The sequence below is a fragment of the Oxyura jamaicensis genome, chromosome 17 (assembly GCF_011077185.1).
Source record: "Oxyura jamaicensis isolate SHBP4307 breed ruddy duck chromosome 17, BPBGC_Ojam_1.0, whole genome shotgun sequence".
In the NCBI taxonomy this organism is placed as follows: Eukaryota; Metazoa; Chordata; class Aves; order Anseriformes; family Anatidae; genus Oxyura; species Oxyura jamaicensis.
In genome coordinates this window covers 9,930,906-9,957,783 of record NC_048909.1, presented here as the reverse complement: position 1 = coordinate 9,957,783, position 26,878 = coordinate 9,930,906, and the positions used below count along the sequence as shown (strand labels likewise).

At 42.6% G+C, this 26,878-nt stretch overlaps 1 protein-coding gene across 14 annotated transcripts in view; it reads left to right on the top strand.

Annotated features, from left to right (window-relative positions):
- Positions 1–26,878, top strand: part of STRBP (spermatid perinuclear RNA binding protein) — a 78,498-nt gene that overhangs the window by 7,593 nt on the left and 44,027 nt on the right. For 13 of the 14 annotated variants that reach the window (XR_004754949.1, XR_004754950.1, XR_004754948.1 and 10 more), the window contains exons 2-5: positions 15,674–15,846; positions 18,172–18,389; positions 22,316–22,481; positions 25,091–25,235. Coding sequence is in view for 10 of the 14 variants with exons in the window: in XM_035341511.1 (XP_035197402.1) it covers positions 15,844–15,846; positions 18,172–18,389; positions 22,316–22,481; positions 25,091–25,235 (532 nt within the window). In the remaining 4 variants the exon portion in view is untranslated. Of the gene's footprint in view, positions 1–2,571; positions 2,682–15,673; positions 15,847–18,171; positions 18,390–22,315; positions 22,482–25,090; positions 25,236–26,878 lie in introns of those variants that run through there. The other variant, XM_035341501.1, reaches the window with a different exon arrangement.

The window sequence follows — 26,878 nt, the reverse complement described above, 5'->3', positions numbered from 1 at the left end:
CACATCTGCACACACCTCCCCATCTCCACAGATGGCCAGGAGGCTGAAAAGAGAACACAGTTGTCTAAATTTGTGTGAGAGAAAAGAATCATGACTCCCACCTTGAAGGCAAATAAGAACCTCCTGTAACTGTGGTATTTTTGATAGTTTAAAAGGTTTGGTTGAATTTGCAGTCTTAGCGAATTACGTGAGGCCTGACGCTGTTGTAACTTCCAAATAAATAACTTTTACGCTGCTTTGTGTTAAAAGGTGGTTGGCTGGAACTGGACTCTGTTCCTGTCAAAACTCCTGCTACGGAACCAGTTTGATTCAGAGCACTTCTTTGCATGCTTATGCTGTAACAACTTATCAATATGAACATTTTCCTTTTTTGATTTCACAGTACTACACTTTTTAGAAAAAACAACTGTCACCGTCTAAATAGCGGTGGTACTGTTTGCAACAATCATCAGAAAAGGCACAAAAATAGAAATAAACTATTTTCTTCCTTATGTTTCTTTTCTCCTAACAGTATTGTGGGAATGCGACTGTAATATTTGGTAGGTTGGTTGTTTCCCTACCATCTGCTTTATCTTTTGGGGTTATTTAGTCATTTGTCTGTGTTAGCCCATGGGATATAGGACATGGTTTATTCCAAGTAGATGGGAGTTATTATCTTAGTAGTGAGCTCTTGACCAAAAGTCTGTTTTTGTGGACGTGGCCTTGTGTAATAGACCGATAATGAGTACTTTACCAAGTGTGTCTTTGGCAGGTCTCTGATTAACTTTGCAGATAGCGATTGAGGACTGAATGCTTCTGAAGCTTGACATATATTGTTTCTCCCCAGCCAGAACACTGAAGAACCTGAAACTGGAGACTTCCTGACTCTTCCAAAAACGAATGAGCAAAGCTGTGTTGTTTAATTTCTTGCTATGGGTCAGGAGCCTGAGCTTCATGCCAAGTTTCAGTAAGAAATAAAATAGGACTGAAGAGGGGAGAAAAAAAACTCGCACAAAGCGGGTTTGAACAGGACTGCTGATAAAGCAACAACTTTGAGGAACTTTGACTTTAATAAAGAAGATTCTTAAAATATGGCCTGCCTTAAACATCGTTTGGTGAACTACAGTTCTTAGCTGAAAAACTTCCCAGGTGCGTAAGTGCAGTGTGTTCCAGGCTACTTAATAGGGATTCCACATTAGTGTTGGAAAAACTGCATGATACAAATGAATCTGCTTTTTCTGTGTAGTTGAAAAGTAACATACTTCTGTTTTGGTTTCCGTTGAGATGTTTCCAAGTGTGCTTTTAGTAAAGCAACACAAGCATAGTGTCATTGTCATAACAGCATTCCACCCGTGGTGAGAAGTTGCAGCAGCGCTGTAGGAAGGTGCCATCGGTCTTTTCCTTACAGGATGTCAGTCATCCTTGCAGCACCATGTCTGCAAAACTTTCTGTGAAGGCTCTGTCAAGTTCCATGAAATTTTGGAGGAAGCAAGTGTGCTGAAAGAACGTTAAGATAGAAGAGAAACAGGCAAGTAGAGAGTTGAATTAAGCTGATTTGGATCAGTGATTTGCCTGTAGGTAGGTAGAGTCCAGATGAAGCTGCCAGAAGTTCCTTCAGTGTTTTGAGTATCCATTTGCTCCTGATGCTTTTACAGTGACTGCAGTGTTTGAATATCATGCTGGTGCTTCTGCAGTTGCTGAAGTTGGCTCAGCCCCTGCCTCCTTGCAGTTGTTCCTTGGAGGAGCTGCTTGTGGAGAGCTCATCTGGGCTTGGTTCGGACTCAGTGGTACGCTTACTGTTTGCTTTCACGCTGAGATTTGTAATCTTTATTTTAATGTAACCCCCTTGGCTAGGTTCTTTTCTTTTGCTCGTAAATGTTTGATCTGTACGTGGAACTCGCCATACTCTTGTGCCAGAAAAATACAGACTGGCTTTCTGTTTGCACTGGGTGCTACTGATATGCAGGAGTTGACTGATTTCACTGCCAGCTTTAGCAGGTGCGCCATGCCTGAATGAGGGCTCTTCACCCCCTTTGCACAGTACAGTAGCAGGTCTCATGCTCGGTACAGAGAAGAATCAGTTTTGGCTGAGAGCTGAGGAGTATAGGGATTTTCTGTACTTTTCCTCTCTTTCCTTTTTCTTGTTCTGTTTCTATTTGTGCTCTGCTTGTGTTCGCAAAGTTTGGAATGTTTCCTGAAAGGACTCTGTGTGTTTAACGTTTGTATTGGTAGATTGGATAATAATTGGATAACGTGCATGCACAAAATACAGCCGTTTCCTTCATGCTTCAAAATGTTGGAACAGATCAGAAAACTGTCAGCCTGGATGCTGTAAAGGGACGGTGGCTGTTCAGCACTGCAGCACAAGAACAGCTTGCAGGTATTCAGCACAGGAGCGATGAAACGGTGGCTGCAGAGCCTTGTGCGGGGGGAGAAGAGCGGGGAGCTCTGACAGCACTCGCTGTGCCACTCGCCGGGCGGGAGAGAAAATTGCTCAGAGAACCAAATGTGCAGAGTGCGTGGAGCCCGAGGGAAGCGGTAACTGTTGGCTGTGTTTGCTTTCTTTTTGTTTGTTTCTTAGGCGCCTAAGAGATGTTTTTAGAAGGAGGGTAGAGTCACATAACAAACAGCGATGAAAAGTGGCGCTTTGGCGGAGCTGGGCTTCGTGTAGGGATCGTGATACTGAAGAGGCGCTGTCTGAGGTGCGTGGTGTGGGCACAGGAGGGGGACGCGAAGTGCTGACATCTGCTCTCCTGGTTGCTCAGGACTTTCAGCTTTCTTCTCTTAATTTGTAAGAGAGGTGCTGTCAGGTTGCTGGGGTTGGGACCGCCTAGAGGGCCAGCCAGCATCTAGTGTGAAGGCTGCTTTTGTTGCTCTGAGAGAGAAGCGAGCTCCCCTATCTTCTGTAGCCTGTGCCACGTAGAGCTTTAGAAATAGCGGGTGGCAAAGCCAACCGCCTGATTCCTTTGCAGTGCACTCCACAGCAACCACAGACTACTGCAGGCTGGGATCTGTGCTGGCCTTTGGGTCTTATTTGTGTGTGGCTGTAATCCATCGTGTCCTTGTGCCGGGCCTGCCGGCAGGCTGCAATATGCCACGACTGGGTGGTTTGCACGTGGCAAGGGCCGAATGCTGCAAGGACTCACAAGTCTTTGAGGCCTAAACTGGTGTGTTGGTGACTTGGCTAATAGGAGAAATTCGTTGTCTTTTACATGTGTGTTGTCTGTAGACATCTACATATACTTGTGTGTCTTTGGTTTCCTTTTTTTATTATTTTAAAGCAAAATTGTGGTGACTGTGTGAAACCTGACGTTTGCCAGGTGACAGAACCAGGCACGTCCCAACAAAAGCAGCAGTTGCTTCTTTTCCTCCTTCTCCCAGCAGTGGGGCTAGGAGAGGATTTTGGAGAGCCTTCAAGGTGCCAACAGTGCACAACTTTTTCAAAGTTTAGCCTTTTGTATCTGGCAGAGTTTCTGTGTTAGAAGTTGGTAACAGCCGAGACGTGAACATGATGTGCTGGTGGGTTCTTACTGCTGCCTTTGAAGTTATTCCTGGGAGGCTTGTGCAGTGAAGCCCTCGACGTGTGTCCATGCTTAGCAGAAGCAGCATTTATAAGATATAATCTAAACATTTATGAGCTAAATGCCTCAGAACTGGGGGTAGGGTTCCTCCTGCCCTGCATGTTTGCAGTTATCAGAGGACATCTTCCGAGCTCAAAATCTGGGGGAAAGTGGGACACCGGTCCTTGAATGAGGAATTTTTCTGTGGTTTGTGTCTCATGTCAATACTGACTTGGATTCAAATTGCTGAGTGTGCCTGAAATTAATTTCCTTCAAAACCAAAACACGATGTTGGAACTTGGTGTCCGGAGCGTGATGCGTGATGCTGAGGAGGGGGTTGCAGTATGGAATGGGGCTGCAGAGCTTCCCCTCACCTTGCTGAACAGCTCGGGGCCCTTGCTGGTGTCCTGAAATGTCCTCATTTTGCTGGCTTCTGTTCTTCCCGAGAACAGACTGTGTGCCTCTTGCTGCCGAACAAAAGAGGGACTCCATTGTCCTCTTCTGAAAAAGACAGGGGGGTCGCTGAGTCCGAGTCAGTCTGACTTTCCAAAGAGTGGAGTGCTCAAAAAATCTGATGGCTGAAAATAGGACATGTTCTGAATTCGGTTTCTGAGATTAATCACCCCATATTCGGCTACTGAATTGCTAATTTGGATGCCGTGAATCTGCAGGTAATTGTTGTCAAGCATTTAGCTGTGACTCTTTGCCAAGCTGGCCTGCAAAGGATGGCTCCGCTCCTGCAAGCGAGGGCAGCCAGCAGCACGGCGTCAGTGCAAATTGAACTAAAGAAGCCTGAGGAAGGGGTGGAAAGCTGGTGGGGCAGGGGCTGTGGCACGCTCCAGGGCTTAGTGTATATGCTAAGTGAAAAACTTACTTATTTTCCAAGTCCTGCCATAGATTTACAATGGCACTGGGAAAGTCACTTCCATCTTTGGGGATGGGTCTGTTCTAAATGCAAACAGCATCAAACGTGTATCTGTTACCAGGGCTGGAGAAATAATGGCTACGAAGTACTGTGAAATTCTTGTGTGCACACCTACGGTCGGGGAGCGTTTTGCTCTCTAACGAAAAAATCACATTGGAGCTTCCTACTGCAATCAAAATGGAAGAGCTTATTATGCTGTAGTCCCCGCTGCTAGGTTAAGCCGAAGATTGCTATCTCCCCCAGGTTAGCGGTGGAGCACTGGGTAGTACTGTCTGTTTACCAGTAGATGGAGAAGTAATGACCCATATTTCTTTCGTTTGTAACCTCCGAGCTGTTTCATTCAATTTATTGTTCGTGGTGCTGCAAAAAAACTTCATCTCTTGAATGGCAGCAGAGTGCTAGGGACTCGCAGGGGCTGCAGGAGACTTGCGGGGACTGTCGGTCGCTTCCACAGAGCAGCCTGGCGACACCTGCCTGCTTTGGTCTGTCTGCTTGTGGGATTCAAGAATGAGGCCAGAGTCTAGAAGTGCGATATATTTGCCCCGTGGTACATGGAAAAAAATTACCCCAAGCACTTTAAATGAACTCAGTTATATAAGTAGTCCTATTGAGCAACTGTGCTTATAGTGCCATGGAGCTAACTTTGACTCCTCTATTAGTTTAATTTTCATGGTGTTTTTCCAAGAAGAAAAACCACTATACTTAAGTTTTGTTCTCAGCACAGGGGTAAATGGAATGTCTCTGTCACTTGTCTGAAACCATGTGTTGAAAGGCATGATTTTTTCCTAACAGTTTTGCAGAGTAATAGAACAGAATATGATTTGGATTACAGCAGACACATGCTGGGTCAGTTTAAAGTCTGCCAACTTCTAATTTGCAATTTCTAGAAAATTTAGAGCAGAAACATCTGAGTGCCTGCAGAAATCATCATTCTAAATTTAACTTGCAGATTTTGTCTTGGTAAAGCAGGAAACTGTCTGGTAACATTTGTCCACTGAATTCCAGGGTCTAACATTTCTTTTCTTGTGCTGAGCGGTCTACATAGGTAGAAGCAGTTACACTGAGAACATTAGGATCTGATTTCTTTATTTTTTATTTTTTTACCACCAGAAGTATGGTTCTCGACTGTAAAAACTAAGGAGGTTCTTTGTGCTCTGAAGATCAGAGTTCAGTGTTCGTGTCCCTCTGGTTCTCTTTCTCTTTGCCGTGATATCCTGTAATAATGATGGTGTAGTGACATGGCACGGACTTACACAGATGGCTAAGCAGGTAAGAAGAAAATTTGGACTGTAATACAGCTCCGTCATAACTTCTGACTGATGGCTGAAAGGTTTTGTATCCTATTGCCCAGCTTGGGAGAAATTCCATTGATTTATAAAGTAGCTGTTTTTCTATCTGGGCTTTGATCCTGCCCTGTGCCTCTTGATCTGTGGGCTCCTACCCTGACGTGTTGTGGCTTCCCAAGTGCGCCTTCTTTGAAAAAACAAAATTAACAAACAAAACAAAACACCTTCAGTGGTGCTTTTGGGAACAGCAGGTTCCCTGTTATCAGGGGAAACTGAAGTGGCTAGACACAAAATAGTTAATGACCCCAAATAAACAAACTTAGATTGTTTTTCTCCAGTCTTTCCCTTGATAACAATTTCAAGTGTTACTTCTAGCAGCTATAGCGTATAGAGGGGGCTTTGGGGAGAAAGTGAGATTTTTGTTGTTGTTGTAAATTGATCTTTCTGTAAAGCTGAGAGCATTTTGAATGCTGCTATCGATTGCACAGTCTACTTGCTTCCCTCAGAGAAAAACGGGCCTGCACCCTGTTTTACATTGCAGTTGCAACAGCTTTCTCTCACGTGCTTCTGTTTCCTAACCTCGATGTGCTCTTCCTAACCTCCACAAACCCCCCAGAAGGCAGGGTCCTTCAGCTTGTGGCAAGCAACCTGCCTCCAAGCCACTGGTGTTGGTCATAGCCTTATATTTTGATGTTCAGAGGTCTTGCTTAATGTTGAGAGAGAGCAAGGTAGGTTGGTGATTACAGGGCCTAAGGAAAACAGCAGGGAATGGTGAAGATGAGGGAGCCTGCTGATAATGATCAAAGCACCAGCAGTGTTCCCTGCTGCTCTGAGTTAAAGCAGCACTGGAGATGACATTGTTTCCTATGAAGAGAGACAAAATGAATTCATAGCACTATGTGAAACTTAAGGGAAACACCAGAGCAACGCAGCTGTATCCATGTTCTTGTAACAACCGGGTGGGACTGCTGATTTGTGCTGATGGCTAAGGTCAGGCTGACAGTTCTCTGCCATCTAACGTGGATGTGGTGTTGGTTTTTATTCTCACCATGGGTATTGTTGCTGGCTTTCATGGCTAAATAAACCAATTCAAATCTTTTGATAGGTTTATTGTGCCTTTGAAGTAAATAATTCCATTCTGAGTCTGAAAGGAGATGGCAGCCCAGGTACTCTGCAGTGCTCAGTCCTGCTCCTCTGGGCAGCTTGGACCGTCTGCGGCGGAGCTGCAGCGTTGTGACGGAGAGCTTCCAAAGAGGAGGCTTTGGTTTCCTAAGCGGCCTACAATGGTAGTCACAGGTTTTGTTTAAATGCTTCTGTGGCATTACATACTGTGCCACTGAGCTTCGGGCTTCCCTGGAAATAGCGATATAAGATGAAGAATACTGAGACGATGCATGGTAACAGAGGAACAGGCTGAAAATACCAGGACTGGAGCATTGTTTGGTTGTCCGAGTGGCACTAGAACATGGTCAAGTCTGATGGCAGATGTGGACTGGCGAAGAGCACAAGAGCTCTTCACACAACGCTAGCAGAGACTAGCTAGCAGTCTTCTCTTCCAAATTCTTGTAAATCTTCTCTCTTTTTTCAAAAAAGTCACCGAGGCAACAAGACTGACATACTAGAAAATGCATTTAAGTGGAGAGTCATGAATGTTTAAACTGGCTAATGTGCATGGTATCCAGCGTGAATTTGCAGTATTGAAAACGCCAGCTTCTTCATGTGCTGTCACTGGGGACCTCAAGGAAGAAATTCTAGAGGAGAAGCTGGTGGTTACATTTTGCTATTAAGAGTTGCTGGGATTTTAATCAGAACAGCATTTATTCTTAAAAACTTCTTAATGCTTTGAAATTAGAACTTTTTGTTAATGTTAGAAAAATACAGATCTCAATGCCGTCTAAAATACAGTTTTTATATTCTTATTTGTAAGACAGAATTACTAAATATGTATTATCTACAGCACAGATTTTTGCTGTTAAAAAGTCGTGTTACTTTTCTCCTTCATCTCGCAAATTGCTGAGTTATTTATGTGTTAGCCTGAGATAGGGAGCAGGGCTCACCTAGTACAGCAAACGTGTTCTGCTGCTGAATGGTGTTACAAGCAGTTTTACCTGAACATTCTTTATTGAAATAAGTACAAATCTTTTGAAAACTCACAGATCTGTGCATCTCCTACAGTAAGAAACTCGTAATGAGCAGCATTAGTACTGGAGAGTTTCTGTGGGTTTGGGGCAGGTCCTGGCTTGAGGGAACAGCCCCGAACTTTGACAACACTTCCTGACTAAGCACCACCGCAGTCTTACTGCCGTGCTGGGTGTCTGTCTGTTCGCAATGCCAGCCGCAGCTGACCCGTACCTCAGCTCTTTGTGTTGTTGCTCTTGTTCAGCAGAACATTTTGGATTGGATGCAGATGGAAAGCTGAGGCAGGAGCTGTTGGGGAGCTCTTGCTGTCATGCTGAAGGCAGAGGCAGATTGTGTATTGTAAGCAGTCTGTATGTGTTGGTGAGCTTGTGAACATGCTGCTTTGGCTGTGCTGCTGTTGAACAGGAATTGGTAATGCAGACAAGACACAGGAAGCAGGACATGGTGCTTCAGAGCGTGCAAGGAGAAATTTTTCCATGGCTCTTCTATGGTCTAACCTGCTGATGGAGCAACTAGTGGGTAGCTCAAAGGAAAAAGGTCTGCATCTCTTAGGTAGGAATGTCTGAAATGCTTTCTTCTGTGTTGGTGAGGGGTCACAAAACACCAGCCTTTTGGAGAGCCCAGGAAGTGTCTTACGACATGGCAATAAGCCTGTATGTTAAACGATACCTGCAGAGACTATCTTCTAGGAATTCAAATAGAACAGATATTTCCTTGGGGGGTTATGTTGCTTTGTTGTGAGAGGAGCAACTATGTGAGATACCAGATACGTTTCATGTATAGCCCATTTGTGAGCTTGTGTGTGTTTTTTTTTTTTTTTAACGCCTTTACAAATATTAACAGATAAGATCGTTAGTCGTTTAGAATAAGCTATTTTATCCTATCTGATGTGCCTAGAATGAAAAAAAAAAGTCTGCTCTGATTTTAGTTTGAAGAATAAGAGTGTTTTTGATTAAGTACAAATAGGGCTTTTCTGAATATAAAATTACACGGGAGTAGAATCATTACTGAGATCTAGCGCGTCACCCGAAAGGCTGTTCTTGGGTGAGGTAAGAAGTTACAGCCTCATGCAATTTTCCCTCCTTCACTTGATGAGAAGTGCAAACCACCAAGCTGATCCACTTCTCCCATTTGTCTGTCTGCCTCCCTATTTTATTCCCAGCATGCGGAAGGAATGCCATGATTTCCAGCGTGCAGGCTGCAGCACGTGCTGCTCTGTGTGCGCTGCTGTGGCCTCGCTGTTCTGTGGAGAACTCGTTCTCCTTGGTGGAAGAGTGACCTCTTGGTCTTTTCCCCATCCCGGCTGTGTGTCAAATGCTGCTGGCTGGCAGGCTGCAGCGTAGGTCAGCCCGCAGTCTTTGGGGTATGAATCACAACAGGAAAGAAACTGGGGCACTGCAGCTTTGTGAGTTAAGCTGGAGGATGCTAGGGAAGGAGTGTCCCAGTTCTTCTCTTCAATGTTGTGGCTGCTTCCCGCTATGGTTCCGTAACAAAAAGCCTCAAAAGTAAGGCTGTGGACAGAAATACGGAGATGGAAGGTGGCTAGGAGTTTGAAGGTCTGTAAAGCTCTGGTGCTGGGATCCGAGTGCAGGGCAAGGCTTGGGCAGTAAGAAGCCCGGCATGGCGCTACGCTGCGCTGTGTGCTTGAGGAGGTAGAGCTGCGATTCTGTTTTGGGGAATGTGATGTAACTTCGGGCATAGATCCAGAACTTCGCTTAAGCCAAATCTGTCTCTGGGAAAACTGACATTACAGATGGTTTCATTTCAGTGTAATGTAATTCTTTTTATTAATTTAGTTAATTCTTCAACTGTAACTGAATGTGGTCTGTTTCTGGTTTTGAATGTTGATGTCAAATTCTGACTGCTTCACTAACAGGTGAGTACTTCAGAGTAGCTTCTGCTTTCCAGCATTCGGTTTAGCCAGAAGAGCAGGAACGCCTGCTGGAAGTCAGGAATCAGTTTAACATTTCAGACATGGAGAGTCTAGTAGTGGTTTCTGTCTAGTCTCAAGATGAATGCTTCACTATTAATTATTTATGTACTATCTAATTGCCATTTTTTTAAAGATGCTGCCAAGTTCTCCTTTTAAGATATTTTGGTTTTTATAGGACTCAGTTTTACAGGCTTCTGGGTTGGATGTTTCTGACTGGTTGAGCAAGAAGTACATTGCCAATTTGTTATTTAAGTGCCAACAGCTGGTATTTAAGGTTTTTTGTTTGTTTTTGAAATTGGTCTGTCTCAGTCTTGTATCTGGGCAATAATAGCAAGACATGAAGGGATCTTCAAAATCACTTCACCAGAGAGCCTTTGTAACACTAGCTGTGAGTGACGTGCTTGGTATTGTGCAGGTGCCAGGGAAAAGGAGGCTGTATAAAATCTGGAGAGCGAGGAGTTCCACCTGGAGGGCTGTAACTGCTGTGCTGCTCAGAGGACCACTGAGTGAGCTTGGTAGGATATTTTCATGTCCTCAGTAGTGAAGAGTAGCTTAAATCATAAAAGAGAATGACTTAGGTTCTGCCCCCAAGCTGGTTATTTTTTTGTTACATCATGATTTGATATCTGCAGTTATTCCTACTAATGTGCATTCCTTTCTGAGGTTGCCTGGTGTGGGTCTCCAGAACACAGTGTTTTCTTTCTTCCAAGGACAGTGCACTTGTTACACCGTGCTTCCCTGATCCTTTTTAGCCTTCCTGTTAGGGTAGTGATGTTTTCCCCTTAGACCATCCTTTTTCTTCAACTTCTCCACGAGCTAAAACTGTGAGGTATACTCTGCACCTCCCTGTTTCCTTTTACCTTAATTAATCTAATGAACTGATTGGTTGGTTTTAATTCTTCAACTTGGATTTCGTTACTGGAGTGCTTTATTTTGGCTGGTATCTTTTTCCCTCTTTTTCTGCTCTACCACCTGGAGGAATCCGTGTGTTCACCTGTTTGCAGTTACACATACTTGTTTACATCATTGCAACCGACAGTCCCCAAGTTCCGTCCCCATCTCCGTCATGTACCTCCTCGGTGCAGCCAAATCCTCTCTAGGAGCTCTTCCAGTAGCTTCCTCCCCAGTCTTGTCTGAATGCTGCTGTCCTTGCAGCGTGAACTCTAGCACCAGGAAGGTGGCTTGGGTGGTTCCTCCGTTCTGGTGCTATCGCTGCACATCTGTTTACCAAATGTGTGCCTGCTTGGCTGCTCCTGAGAACTTCGGAGCGCAGGAGCCTTTTCTCACACTGGCATGAGAACTGAGGAAGCAGGAGTAATGCTAGACTCAGTGTGTGTTGTGTGCAGCATACGGGTTTGCTGGGGGAAGTACCTCTCCAGCTCTTAGCTGTAGCGTTGCTTTGTAATTATTTATTTGGCTGGCAAATTCCAGTCTTCTGAAGGCTAAACCAGATGCAGCTTTGCCAGGAATTGTATTACTTGGAAAATAATAAAACTCGTATGGCTGTACAGTCTGCAGGCAGAGCTGGATGCTGAGCATGTTGGTGGAAGAGATCTGAGTCTTTTATTAGCTATGGTTCCTCGTGCTCCAATTGCCTTCCTTCACAGGCCGCTTATATGGCGGTGAGTGGCAAGGGTTTCTCTTCGGTGGTAAAGAAAGAAGAAAGCAATGCTGTACAGGATGCAGGGTGTTGGGTTTTAAAATAGTAAACATCTGCACAAGTAGAAGGCTGCTCATACTCTGCAGGTTTTTCTGCCCCACACTCCACTCAGTCCCTGTGAATTGTGGTTTTTATCTGTAGCTCTTGGTTTGTTGATGCTTTTAACATGAGGGAAAACTATTTTGCTATTTCTCTGTCTGTTATTTTGACACTAATCAACTTTGCAGATCTTGTTTTGTTTGGTGTCTGGGTACATCACAAAAAGAGTTGCTGAAAGAGTTCAATTATAATATCAGCATCTCTGCCAAATGTATTGAGCCGTTCTGAAAAGCGACTTGTCTTTTCTGACCCAGATACACAGTTTCCAACTGTGGGAGATGCTGCCAGAAAGACTCTTGGCAGAAGGCCAGTAAAAAAATTTACTGCAGAAAAACACAGCATATTTTCAGCAGCACCATGTGCGGTGTGACGAAAACCTACCTGTCTGCCGAACGCCAAGCAGAAGTTAAAATCAACCTGCAATTTCACATTGCAGGCCTCTTACTCTCATTTGTAAAAGTAACAAAAAGGTTGAACCTTTTCTCACCCGTTCTGTGTAAATCCCAGTTCTGCTCCATTGCCTTATGTGATGTGCCCCAGTCTGTGCTGGATGCTCACCCATTTGTTATGAGCACCCTGAGCTGTCCTTGCTGTGCTGCTGACACAAACGTGGAGCGATCTCGGGGTGGCGTGGGCTGTAAGCTGTAATTTCCAGGAGCAGCCATCGGTAAGAGGGTAGCTTGGGGGGGGGGGTGGTTTTGCTTCATCTGACTGTTAACCTCACTCCTGGCTTTTTAAATCTCTGGGCTTGGGATTTACCAGTCAGCCCTTAGGAGGGCAAGTACCTGCTTCTGCTTTTCAGTTGCCTGCACTCGAAGGTAGGCACGCACCTTCGGTGCTCCTGGCTGTTTAAATGCCCTATTGCAAAGGCCTCCTCTGAAATTCTTTTCCTTGTTTGTCTTGTGCCAACGCATAAACTTCCTCTGTGCGGGATGGGACGTTTAATGGAAACACTGAGAGGCTGTCATGGTGTTTTAGTAATGTTTCTAATGTGTCGGATCCCCAGTGGCTTAAAACCACCATGCAGACTCTGCTTGGCTCCTCCAGATCAGGAGACAGCGACTGTTTACTCTGTTTTGTGCTTTAGGTCAACATGATCTACAGGTAAAGTGACTTTCTCAAGATCACCAAGGTCTCATTAGTGCTAGGAGTTTTGTCTAGAAGTTTTTTGCAAGTGTAGGTGGCAGCCCTCGCATCAGACAGCCGTGCGTTACACTCTTGTGCCGTTAGTCTGGGCCTCAGCTGCTGCTCTCTGAGGGCCCGGGGACACGTATCCTGCTGTAACCTGCAAGTAAAATGGGGCTGTTGGATTTATGGGATTGCTGCTCACTCCACGTAATGCTTTCTGATGTGCTCAGTGCTGAGCCACATTCTGCTGCCTCGGTCCATATGGATGGAGCAGATTTGAGTTTTAGTTATCCTTAATTTAATTCTGCGTGTTGTCAAACGTACTTTGTTCTGTAAATTGCGTCTGCATTTTTGTAGTAAACTTCCTGTTTAGTCCTTTACTTAAAAAAATCTCTGAAGTCTGGACCAAATTAGGTTTTCATTCCTTTGTGTGTTCCTGTGAAATATTCTTAGGATGTCAGTGACTTGCAAGTCATTAACGTGACTTTCATGTATGTCAGCTTCGACTCAGCTTTCAGGATTTTTTTTTAGTTGAGTTGCTATAATGATGGGCACCAGTGGAGATGTAAGTCCCTTTTTATTTCAGCTGTGTATGCCCAGACCTCAGCCATTCATTGCTGAGAAAAAGGGTAGGTAGAATGGAAGTCATAAATGTCTTCATCCAACTCTATTGCTTGTCACTGAAACTTGAACCCCTCTTAAAGACAGCCACGGCCTGTTTAAAGCAGAGTATTGGGAGATGGTGGTGGTTTTGCTTCGTCTTTCTAGTAAAGGATTAATCCCCATCACAGCCGTGAAACATTCCTTTTCAGCCTGTTTCAGATTTTCAAAGAACACTGAAAAGCTCTCGATACATGCAGAACTGCACGCTGAGGTATGGCAGTTCTCAGAGCTTGTGAGAGGGCCTGTAGACTTGCCCTCTAGACAGCAGGCTGCTCAGCAATGTACTGAGGCACCAGAATTTGCTCAGCCAGCTATCCTTGTCCATCTGCTTTCAATACACTGCACAAGCTGATAAGCAACAGCTTGCAGTAGTCTTAGGAGGGAGTCCAGGCTGGGGTGTTGCTTGGAGTCTAGAGACATCGTGCTGGGCATATGCTAAAGTCAGCAACACATTCCAGTGCCCTTCTCTCTGCCTGGAATTGCCAAGTTACAGTTACCAGAGAAGACAGCAAACTGAAAATGTGAGATGTAGGAGTCGCAGGGAAGAACGGGTATGTGAAGGTGGTTCTCTCTTCAAACTAAATCCCACCTAATTCAAAATAGATGATCTGGAAACATGTCTGGTGAAAGTCTCTCTAGCTTGCCATCTGCTGACTCAGAGGAATATTATTTATTATTACTACTACTCTTACAGAAGAGCTAAGCAAAAAGACCTCACAGAGTCTGGTCAGTTCTAGAGATGGTGCAAAGCTAGTGAGTTTGGAAGTGCTTACGACTAGCTCGTAGCCCGAATAGTGCCAAAGCAGTAATCCTGCCTTGTTTGTGCTCCCAGCTAACCCTGCTTGGCTTTCAGGGTCTCCTAAGGTAGAAATCTGGTCCCATTAAAGAACATCTTCCTTGATTGCTTCTAGGAAGTGATTTGGTTGAGTGTTAACATAACTTGATAGGATATATAGCCTTTGTGAGAAGAAATTAGATCCTTCAGGGTTTTTATTAGCTTGCTTTCCCCAAGCATTTTTAGTATGAGTGCATTTAACTCTCTTGGGGTTTCTTCCCTGGCAGTCTTTAGCTGCTGAAGCAGACAGGCCTCGGCATAGTGTTCTTGTCTGGCTGCCTTTTTGCCTTTTTTTTTTTTTTTTTTTTTTTTTTAAAACTCAAATTTGCATCCTAAATCCTGTGGTGTGAGATACAAATAAATTATTATGCACTTACTATCAAAGCTGTTGGTCCTGTAAACCCACTGCATTTCTTCTTGATGGAGAAAATAGTAAAGAAGCATTTGTGGTTGCCTTTGCCTTTCCCTTGGAATGCTTAAGTCGCTGTCAGATACAGTATTTTAATTATTTCCTGTTACACCCCTGAGGTTTAAACATCTACTGAACTTTTGAGTCATCTTACCTATCCCTGTGTTGTTGCCAAACTTGCCTTTAATCTCTAACTAGAGAAGCAGGACTGACATGCAGGAGAGAAGTAAAATATTTGAGTGTGTGTGTGTCAGTCTGCAGAAATCTACTGACAGCTTCCAGTTCCTTCAAGATGTTGCTGAAAAGCTGATGCAACAATATGTGCAATGAAAGGAAAACAGGAGCTTTCTGCAAGGACTTGCATGTTGTGCTGTGCAGTGAGCATAGCCTTTCCTCTCTTTCGCACCAACCGCTCGGTCGTTCTCCTAGTTTAGTACAAGAGGGCTGCTCTTACAGGCTCTTTTAGCTGTTGTGTGCTGCAGAAAGATGTACAAGGGCAGGAAATGCAGTGTGAATGATTTCAGCTGAACATTGTCGCAATTGGTATGCCTTCAGTTTGTTGTAATGCACTGAGTCTTTTCTAATAACAGCGTACAGTTATTGCTACCTGGAGTCTTAGTTCATGTCATGCAGCAGCTGATGCACTCAGGATCAAAGGCTGCACTGGGAATTTCAGCTGATAATTACTTTTTGATAATTAAAATTAGTGTAAAAATAGAAGTCTTTTCAAGTTGCTTTCATACGGAACGTATTTGAGACTTTGGATTTCCGGTCTTCCTCCTATCAGAGATTTGGATTGCCAGTTGGCTGCCAAACCACGCTGAGGAGCTCTGACTGGCATGGGACAGTGGTTACGTACGTGTGGGCACCTCACAGAAAGTTGCTTTCTGTAACGTCTGCTATTGTTCTGAGATAAACACTTCAGCGAGTCCTTCCCCAGCATGAATCCAGCTTGCTTTATTCAGCAGTTTGATGTCATGTTCTGGAATTACCATGTCGTTTCTTCTGGTTTCAAGTTGTTTTTTTTTGTGTGTTTTGTGTATTGGGTTTTTTCCAGGTGAATTACAGAAAGTGACTCTTGGAGCATCTTGGCTTTATGATCTCTTGAGCTGTCAAGGGACTGAGAGGCTTATGAAGAGGTTCTGTCAGGCAAAACAGCGCTTAGCAAAGACACCGAGGAGGAGGGAAAAGGAGAAAGGAAGAGAAAAGCTGAAACACTAACAAACCATGGTAGGTATCTGTCATCTTCATAGGGCTGCATTGGTAATATTCTCTGCTGACAGTCTTGCATGGGGCCTGATAAAACAAGAGCGAAGGGATATTCTGACCTTGCACTAAATTAGAGATGGTACAGCATGCTTTGAGCAAAGCAAATGAGGTTTGATATTCTGTCAGCCTTTTTAAACCAGAGAGTTGTCTTGTGAGCCTGCATTACATGAATTATTAAATATGAATGAAGGGGATGCTCATAAGGTTTTCTAATAAAACCAGCATTGGCAAGCTGTAGCAGGCAGCACGAATGACCTTGAACTTGCAGACTGCGTAACCGAATGCTGCTCTTCCCCTTCCACCTTCCCTCACAAAAGCGAGTGTTGATTATTCATATTTGTGTGTGTGTGCATGAAAAGCTGATTGCAAGTAGTTCTGTGCATGCTTTGTTAATAGTATAGGTGAGAGGTGTGTACACAGCATGCACCAAGTGTATCTGACTGAGGGGAGGGATCGTTCCTGTCTACCTGGTATTAGTTGCAAATAGGGATTGTCTGAGATGGTGGATTGTGATCAGGGATTGTGATGATAAGGTTCTAAAGTCATGTTCACAAAAGGGCAGCATTACTGCTGAGAGAAACAGGAGGGGAGTAAATGCAATGAACTTGGAATACAGCTCTCTAACATTTGTGTAACTGATTGTGGATGAGAGCCGGGACGTGTGTTTATATTTAAAAGCAAAACAAACAAAAACAGCAACATAGAAGAGACAGGATTTTACATGTTACAGAACGCAGAGAGGAAGAACACATGACACAGCAGAGTTGTCAATACATTGTGTTTTAAAAAGACTTGTTTTGCTATTATTTTTGGCTTAAATTGTAATAAAGAATTGATCTTACCAATTGCTGTCTATTAGAAAAGAACACAAATGTCTTCTAAACTGAGTTACTCATTTGCTGCTCTCTGACTGTTTTTCTGATGGATATTTCATGAGATAAGAGATGGGGGGTTGTGAATTAGGAACTCCAATTTGTCAGTTTTCACTGCTGAAGTGAAATGCAGCTTCTTTGTATACCCAGGCTGCAGATAAGCCTCAGGAGGGGCCTCCTGGCAACATTTTTCAACCTGTGAAAGTAGTGGGGATGACACCAGACCCCTGTCTGATGAGGTTTTACTACTTGAATTGTCTGTTTGGGTAGGAGCACAGAAGTTAGGGAGCAAATTGTGACATAGACCTTTGAGGGACCTATGGATATGATGAGCCAGAAGCCTTGACCAGTTCCTTAACAGGGTTTTAACCCAGAGGCCTTTCAGATCCTTCACAGGCCCCAAGAGTGTGTGCTGTTACAGGGTATGTGCTGTTAAACTTATGAAGTGGAGATAAAATTGAAAACTTTTTGAGGTATTTAATGTGTAGGAGGAAGAGGGCTTTTAGCTCATGATTGAAAGTTCTGGGAGCCTTTCAGCATTGACTGGCATGTGCCTGTAGAGAATATTTAAAGGTGGCCTTGCTGGAGGTCCGTGCTGGGAGAGCAGCTGGTCCAGGTCCCTGTTTAGATCAGATAAGTCTCACTTGGATAAGTGTGTGGCAAACCAGAACCTCCTGGCACAAGTCACCCCATCAGTTCTGTTTACCTCTCTCAACGCTGTCACTCAGGTATTGCAGTCTCACTGTAAACTCTTTAATTAGCAGTCTAATCCCCTTCTATTCTTTCCAATTTTTAATAAATTATTTTATGTCATTTCTTACCAGTTTCCCTCTGTCCTAATTTTCATTCATGCCTTTGTAAATCCCAATGCAGTTTGCTAAGCCTCTCTCGGTACTAGGTAGTGCCTGTGACTTCATGTGCAGCAGCAACAAAACCATACGGGAATGGCTATTTCATTGCCTTGTTCCAAAGGGGTTGCCAACTCAGGTTTTTCTGGTCCCCCACTTCAGCACCCTATCCTTATACACAGCTTCTTCAAAGGGAAGGGGGATAGGCAGGAGGGGAGTGTACTTCTGAAGCACAATTCATTTCATCCTAAAGTGGGGTAAACATGAGCTGTGCTCCAGATGTGCCTGTTGGAGTAGCCAACAAAGTGATTCTAGAAGAGTTGCTTTTAGGCATCAAATCTAGGTGCCATAAAACCTACCGAAGGCCTTACACATTTTACCAGTTTAATGCTGATTCCGCATTAGTGTTTGGTCTCTCTATCTCTGACAATCTTGCAAGATTGTAATCCATGAGCATGAAAAAACACTTGCCCGCATCTGTCAGAGAGGATTCCCATTCAGGCGATGTCCTTCTGTTGATAACCCAATAACTTTGTTCTTTTACCCCCTTTCCCACTTTGTAACAGAGATCTATCCGATCTTTTGCTAACGATGACCGCCATGTTATGGTGAAACATTCAACCATTTATCCATCTCCAGAAGAACTTGAAGCTGTCCAGAACATGGTATCAACAGTAGAATGTGCCCTTAAACATGTCTCTGACTGGTTGGATGAAAAGAACAAGTCTGCAAAATGTGAGGGCGATGTGGAAGCAAAGGAGGAAGCTGCAGAAAGCAATGCCAAGTGAGTGAGTTGAACCTCATAATGTGTTACTGTATGGCTTTGAATGGGTTCCTTTCCCTCTAAATAAGCGTCGTAGTGTTCCTTGAGTCTGTTGCATATGAGTATTCATAGAAGGAAGTGGATATATTTGCACTTTTTGAGGTGGGAGCACACAGGATGAGTGCAGGGAATAGTAATAAGTCCAGTGTAGGCAGCAATTGCTTTCTATTTCATTATTTATTTTAATGTGATACTGTCCAGTTGCATTTTAGGAGACAAACTTCTCAGCAGTTATAAGTGAATATATGTCCCTGTAACACACAAACGCAAATCCACAGCCATGTAGCTTAGGGACTCCTTCCGTTTAAGAAAAGATTTTTTTGTAAACTCTCATTGTTTATCCAGCAAACTAACTTTTCTAAGGATCCATTATCTTCTGTTATATAGTGCTCTACTGAGTGAAACATCTGTTTGCTCTATTTCTGAGTCAACTCTCTGACCGGTGCCCAGTTTTGTTGTTGTAGCATAACTCTACTAGTTGAAGACACTGGAACAAATGGCTTCTTATTTTAGGTTTCTTGATGTATGACTTCTTAACTTGGGTGCTTCCAGTTCTTCAGCACTTCCTGGCTAATCTGTCATGTGCTCTGCAGCTCCAGTAAGTGTTCTCAGGTTTGTGGACGAGGAAGTGAAGCACTAGGCAGCTACCTGGACAAGCTGGAGAATTGGCCCATGTGAACCCAAAGAGGTTCAGCAAGCCCAAGTGCAGGGTGCTGCACCTGGGCAGGGGCAGTCCCAGACATGGGACTAGATCATCTAGGTGATCTTTAAGGTCCCTTCCAACCCACGGTGTTCTTTGGCTCTCTGATTCTGTGAGACTCACAGCATATTTGCCATGACCTGAAAAACCTGATTTCCAGTTCTCTTTGTGTTAATTCAATGGAGAAGAATTGTCTTACTCTGGTTACATCTGTAACGTAACCTGCACCAAAGGTGTGGCCAAGGGCTCTTCCAATCTCCTTTCCTATGGTGTGTGCAGTATTAAGAATCTCTGCTGCTACATGGGCTTTGCCCAGTTACATTGTGTTCTTAAAACTGATAAATAAAGTGTATTCTTTATCCATTTGTATTAGTTCTGTTTTCTGACACCTTTTATGGTAGTGAAAATTTTATCGAGGACTTTTTAATATATGTATTATTTACCATGACACCAAAAATTAAGTTGTTCACATTTGGGGGCAGGAGGAGGCATAGCCTACACTAGCAGTAGGAAACGGAAATGCAGATGCTCTGTGCTTCTGGAGTGGGATACGATTCAGTGCAGATAATGGAAGAAGAGCTAACCGAATCGGGAAGGCTGTATCAGTTCGCAAATTGAAAATAGTTTACTGGCTTAAAGTGAAAGACGCTGATCACTGCTGTATTTTATCAGTTCTAAATTCATAATGATGTATGTCTGATAATTCCTAAGTGAAATGTTGCTTCCTGTTTTATAACATTGGGGTTCCTACTTCTCGCCAGGCCTCTCAGATTTTCAGAGTAGCATTCAGGAAATGCAGTATAAAGCTCTGGTACACCTCACTATGTGAACGTACTTCACTTTGGAAACAAGAAACGTGTTACTGCATTAACTGAGGAAAATTCTAGAGGGCTGGCAGAAGCAGAAAGCATCCGTGACTTGATATTTTGCTGTTCTGAACAGATTCTACAGAAAATTCATCAAGTATAGTAGCATTTTTCCACAGGTTTCTTTCTTAATGTTCAGGCTTGTCTTTGATTATCTCTAGTACAAAGTTATGGGCTTGGGAACCACTGAAAGAAAGTGCTTGCTCTGCATGAAGTTTAAATGGAGCACCACCTACTCAGGATACACTGATCTACATCAGAAACGGTCAGCAGTGTGAAGACCATCATATGATAGCCTTGAAAAGTAAATGTACAAACGGTCCCTCATTTTGATTCTGTGGCTTTCTGTTTCCCTAATAAATATTTAACAGACACACTCATGAACACTGGCATTTTTGTGTTAGGCCGAGCTGTGTTATATCACTTTTTTGGTGTGAAATCTATTCAAATAGAAATAGCGAAACACTTAAATTCATGAATATTTTTACATAAATTAACGTATAAATGGGTTTAAGACAGAGGGATTGTATTGCCACTGGAGAATAATTGCAGGGCTGTTTCTCCACAGACGGACAGCTAGGTTCTGTCATCCTGAGAAAGGTTCAGTGTCCTGCTGCAGAACAGTCTCTCTTGCCATGCAGTGGACTGTATGTTTTGGGGGGGATTTCCTAGCATTACTGGCAGCATTTCTACATGTCTTCTGATGGGGATAACATAGGCACAGAATGGATCCTTAAAAAGAAAAAGAAAAAAAGTTTTTAAAAAATTGAGGACCTGCATTAAGTGCTTTTGAGGATAGCTTTGCTTTCACAGCTGTGTGTGCAGGATGTTTTGTGTTTGGACTCTGTTACAAATCTGGAGTGACTATCCGTGTATTGTTAGATTTATAAAATAGTTTGTGTATTTATCATTTTTTTTTGGGACAGATTATTTTACTAACCTCTTTACAAGGTACAAGGGGCTAAAATAGTATGTTTCCCCACTATGTAAAACATCTTTGTGGTAGTTACAAACTATATCTAAAGGAATTCTACATTTTCACACTTATTTGCGTCAAGGTGCTGGTAAAGAAGCAGAGTTCCATGGTGGAAGTTGAGAGGCTGTTTGATTTTTGTAACAGTATTTGCTTGTTTGCTTCTGGCTGTTCCAAGAAGAGTGGGATTACCACTTGGTTTTCCATGTCTCTTTTTTTTTTTTCCCTCTGTTGTGTAAGCATCCATTGCTGAATTTCTGTTTAAAATGCATAGGCAAAGTCAGTAAAATGTTTAGATGAAGATACTTCTGAGTGAAGCTTAGGATTTCTTAGGATTGATTTGATGATCATTGTTCACAATGGGATTGTTTGGTTTTGGTTTTGTTTTTATCCAGTCTATCCTTTTGGATGGCAAGAATGACAGGAACGGGGTGCTGTCTTTCTGGCAGCAGTGGTTTACCACTTTCACTGATTATATACTTTCTGGGGTTTTTATAACAGGAATGTGCCACTAGTTGGTGCCACAGGGTTTGAGATGCATCATGTGGCAATACCTGGTTTTGAACTGTCAAAGGTGCTTTTCTTGCATTTTTCCTTGCTTTTTTTTATGCACGTTTTAAGGTGTTTTTTTTTTTGGCCTACAAAATTGTCTTTTTGCATTTTTCTTCTTGATACTCAGAACTAAAATGTTCTTATGTTGCTTTGAAAGTTGTTTGCTGCAGTCTGTAAATGTTCCTTTGAGCATTAGTGGGGAGTAGAACAGAGTATTCAGACGTCTATTCCTGTAGGTTTTGGTGGTGGGACTTGTTGCAGGAAATGGGCCTGGAAGTCCTTCTAGAATTAGAAGCTTTCCTGAAACATCAGTTTGTACTATGTGCTAAAACTTCAGAAGCTGGTTTTATAGTTTTTTAAGATAAAAGTTTGAGTTTATGGATCAACCAAAAGGAGCATTGAAAAGGTGCGTGGCTGCGTTTGGAGTTGAAGCATTGCTAAAAGACAACTCAGATCACTTCTGCTAACAGGAAAACTTTGTTGGTTTAATTATTGTATTATTTTGGTAGACCTGCAGATAGTTAATTTTGGTGGTTTTTTTGTGTGCTTTGTGTCTTAAGCTAGGCAACTTCTGCATTCATGTGAATTGCAAATCAGTGTTTCAATTTTGTTCTTTTTTTCCATAGGAGCTACTTGTATAAAAGCACTCTATGCTTTTCATTTTCTGATCAGTGGTATGCCACTTTAGCACTGTAATCACTCCAATCCATTCGTCTCTTCACTGTGATAGCATAATGCAAGTATTTTGAATGTGTGAAAATACCATTTTAATTACTCAGAATTATTTCATTTCTAGGGATCAAAGTGGTCGGACCTTGTGTGGTGTTATGAGAATTGGCTTGGTTGCAAAGGGCTTGCTGATAAAAGACGATATGGATTTGGAGCTGGTTCTCATGTGCAAAGAAAAACCCACAAAGACCTTGTTATGTATAGTCAAAGACAATCTCCCAGTTCAAATTCAGGTGAGTTGATTTGGGGTAGTTCTGTAATAATGACTGACAGCACTGCAAGGTGTGTTGGGGTAAAGGCTGGAATTTCTTCCAGCAAAAGAGGCAAATGACATAGATTAAAGAATACCTTTGAATCTAGGACATCTAAGGTGTGTAATGTCTTTAATGTGCTGTTATAAAGTAGCTATTCACAAAACTAAACATCTTACTCCTGATGCTGCCTAATCCCAATTTGTGACGTCAGTTTTCCTGTGCTGGCAGCTAACCTTTCTACTTGGTAACTAACCAAGCTGATTTTTGTTCTCTGCTCCAATCCACTAACGTGAGCTAAATTGCAGTCCCAGAAATCTTCCCTGCTCAAGCATGTGAGTTGGTCTACGTTGTTGTTCCCTGTCCCCTGCCTGAACTTTTAAGTTCTACATTGCAGCAGCTTTGCTTTGCTTTGCTTAGGCTTTTCCAAAATAAGTGTCTCTCTACTTCTGAAGTGAGAACAAGACAATTTAGGTGATCACTCATTTTAGCTTATGTTAATCATGAGCTCATAATTCTTTTTTATCTACAGCTATTTCATTCTAAAGTTGGCATCCAATAGGCATCACTTACAGCTAATGTTGGTCTCTGTAAAGCAGCCAGGGTTAATACCTTTTTGACAGAGTTCTGAGCTTGAGTAAAAAGTCCGGCTTCCAGATTGAGGCATGCCCTTATCATGAGAAACTGTGCCCCAAAATACTCCACTGCAGGTGCCTCTCTCCAAACCAGGTCCAAAGGGGATTGGTTTCTCTCCTGATCTGCTTTTCTGCCTTGTGTTTATTTCCACATAGACAGAGTGATCTGCCATTCTTGACAGTTGTTTGTTTTCACTGTTCATTTGTTCACACAAAGGGCTTGTTTTAATGAGATACCATACCTGCAGATGTAGCCCTATCCATAGCTGTAAATGATAGGAATATATTGAATAGTAGAGAGTAAACTTGATATTGAGGTGTGAGTTGAGAAGGGTTGAAAATTATAAGAAAAGTTGACATATGCTTATTTAAAAAAAAAAAAAGGCAAGAACAGCGGAACAGCCATAACTAAAAGACGTACAGACTGCAGTAAACTCTGGGGACAGCAGGTAAGGTCTTATGGGGAAGCAAGTTGACGGAAAGGACTACAGAACAGTTGGGGTAAGAGGAATCTCGTGAAACAAGCTACAACTAGTATGGCAATAAGGAGAGGTTCTGCAAACACAATGGAGAGATGAGGAAGGTGTAGGTTCATTAGTGGGCAAAACCAGCACATGATGTACAGAGACATTAACAACTTCTGCTTTGTTTTTCTTTGAAAGCTAACTGTGAGCATGCTTAAAGAATTTCATCCCAAAAATAAAGGAGTTGGAGTGCAGGCCACAACAAGAAAAGTAGTTAGAACACAGGTTAAATACGTTCTAACTTCATAATCTTGCTTAAACATACAAATACAAGGAGCTGACTTTAGGTTTCATCTTTGGTTATCTCTGTACTTTTGAAGGTTGAGAGAAGACCCAAAGGGTACTGAAATACCTTTCAGACACAGATCAGTTGAGAGAATTCTGATGCAAGCCAGTGGAACACATTATTAGGCAACTTACATTACTATCTACAAAAGAAATCTAAGCAAGAAATAAAATGTTTGAGAGCAAATCAATTTTAAAAATGCACTTACTGACGTCTTGTCAAGAGAGGAAGGTTAGGTTTTCCAGGCATTCTCAGGAATCTCTTCTGGGGCTGGTATTAACGAGGTGGGTGACACTGGAGTCTTGCATTCAGTTTCAAGTGCTGTGTGGAAAGGGAGCGAGAAAGATGGATGGTCAAGTTGGAGAAAATCAAAGAGAGGACTGAGAATGAACACCTAGAGAAACACTGAAGAAAGATTAAAATGGTATGTTTGGAATGCAGGTGTAAGTTTCAGAAAGACATTAACGGCTATTTATAAAGGGACAGAGTCAGTACCTTGCATGGCTACCAAAGGTAATTTAAAGTGTAATTAAAAAAGTAATTGGAAGTATAGCAAGGGGCAGGTACATTGCAAAATAGGCCGTCTATATATGCGGGCAGATAATCAGAATACACTGTTTGGCAAAGTGGTGAAATCCTTTTTGCTGGGGCATTGAAGACTGGCTTAGACGTTGTAAGAAATGGGCTAGGTGAGCCACTGCGGCTCTTCAATGCAGTCTGCTGTCCGTTCGCACTGGCAGGCACAGTTGTGTTGGTCATTCTGCATACGAGAGCTTTTATGTTTAGAGGCAGCATTACCAGAGGTCTCTACTTCTAAGAACAGAACTTGCTGGTGGTATTTCACATACTAGCAGCTACGAAAGTCAGCTGTTATATATATTTTAAACAACAAAAAAATGACAGTAGTGCCTTTGTAGTGGGACTACTTAGTATTGTCATTAAATTTGTTGCAGAATTTTCACAGCTTTTTTAAAAATCACGTTCCTGTTTTTTTTCAGTTTGTTTTTAATGAAAGAGGCAGGGCCGTATTTGCTATTGCAATGTTTGTAGGTGTCTCACTAGTTCCAGAGGTGTATGCACGTAAAGAGATTCTGCGGTTTTTCAGTTGATTAGGAGATTCTTGAAATCTTTCTTGGTGACTTTCAGAAACTTACAGAAGAGAAGTATCTCGTGGAGGAGCATGTAAATGAGGCAGCTATTATTATTCGTAACACAAAGGAGCCCAAGCTAACCTTGAAGGTGATACTTACATCCCCTCTCATTCGAGATGAAGCAGAGAAGAAGGAAGGAGGTACATGGAGCGTTTTAACGTGTTTCTAAGACTGTTCTATCAAAATGCCCTGACTGTGCAGCACAGGGTTAATTAGGAAGTAGGTTTTTAATTGTGTATTCTATACTAACTAGACTGGCTTTTGCCACAATAGGTTACATTATTTGTGCCTTAAAAAGATAGCAGTCACTTAATTGTCCTGTAAGTATCCAATGGTTTTCATTTGCAAGCAGCATTGCTACAGTGCTAACTTTGACACACAACTGGGTCTTAGTTCTTTCTTTCAGACCTAGTGGTTAATTCTCAAGCACCCCAGCGCTGCACAGTCTTGTTTTTAAATTCAGTCAGTCAAGTGGGATTGGTTCTAGTATCTTGTCAAACTCGTAAAATTGTTTCTCTTTTTGCATAAAATAACTCTCCTGCAAAGCTCACAAGTATATCCTCCTGGCCCTCGATTCTTACCAATTGCTGATACATGTGTATGGTTCTAGCTTTAAGAGTTTCCTCGTCTATGAAGTTAGGGTGCTATAATGCAGTACTTTTGCTTCTGAGTTGAGTATTGTACCTCATGCCCCTAGTGCCAAATAGATATAGAAAACTGTAACTTAGTTTCTTTCTATTCCTTCCCCCTAACTGCCTGACTTCCGATCTAGTCCTCAGCCCCTTGGTAAGGACTGTAGTATTATTGAGGCTGGAAACAAACCAAGAGAAATAGAGAAGAGCAAATGTAGCCATATTTTGTTTTATTTTTAAAATCTTGTCAGTAATTTCTGCTTCCGCTTCCCAAACCTATCCCTAGAAACTTTGCCACTGGACGATGTCAGACCTTTGACCAACTGGCCACTCTCTGTCATGACAACTGAGGCAGCTGGGCCCGCGTGGGCTAGGGAACTCCCTGTCGCTCTCTTCCCATTCTAGACTTGCCACAAGCCCTTTGCTTCTCCCCCCTCCCACATGAACTACCGATACAATGGGAAATGTTGGTCAGTTTCTCTTCACTTTTGTTTGAGGCGAGGGCAAGAAGGATAACCTTGAAAGGAAACAGAGCCCTCTGGCAGCAGTTGGATGCAGAAAAATCTTACAAAACAGATGAATGGCAAAGATTTCCTAATTGCAATGTCTGTTTTATTCTCAAATTAGTAACCACGCTCTTTTGCAAGACCATTAAAATAAATTGCACGTTACTTCAGTTGTTTTTTCAACTTTCTGTAAGATGTTGAGGTCAGGCCTGTTGTTACTGCAGCTGACGGATGTTTGTAAGGAGGAGCACAGAGTGCAGAGCAAATTTTCATGATAAAAGATTTGTAAGATTCCCATAAGGGAATAGTTTTGCACAAAGGCTTCAATCCGAGTATTTTCTTGCAACAAAATGATAGCATTGTGGCAGTAAGCTCTCAGGATTGCTGAGTTCATCCTAAAATGAACGAGGATGTCAGTTTTTGTGCTTTCTTATATTTAAAGTGTATGTGTCCTATTTTGTTTTGTGTCTTCAAATATTTTTCAAAATACTGTATTATTTTTTAAAATGGTTTCACTGCCTTTGTTAGAGCAGCATTGCACTATCATTTCTGTAAAGCTGTCAAGTGTTTGTAAGGTAACTGGATCTTGTTTTAAAGTCCAGGTGCTTTGATGTTGATTCATCACAAGTGCAATAGAAATTTATT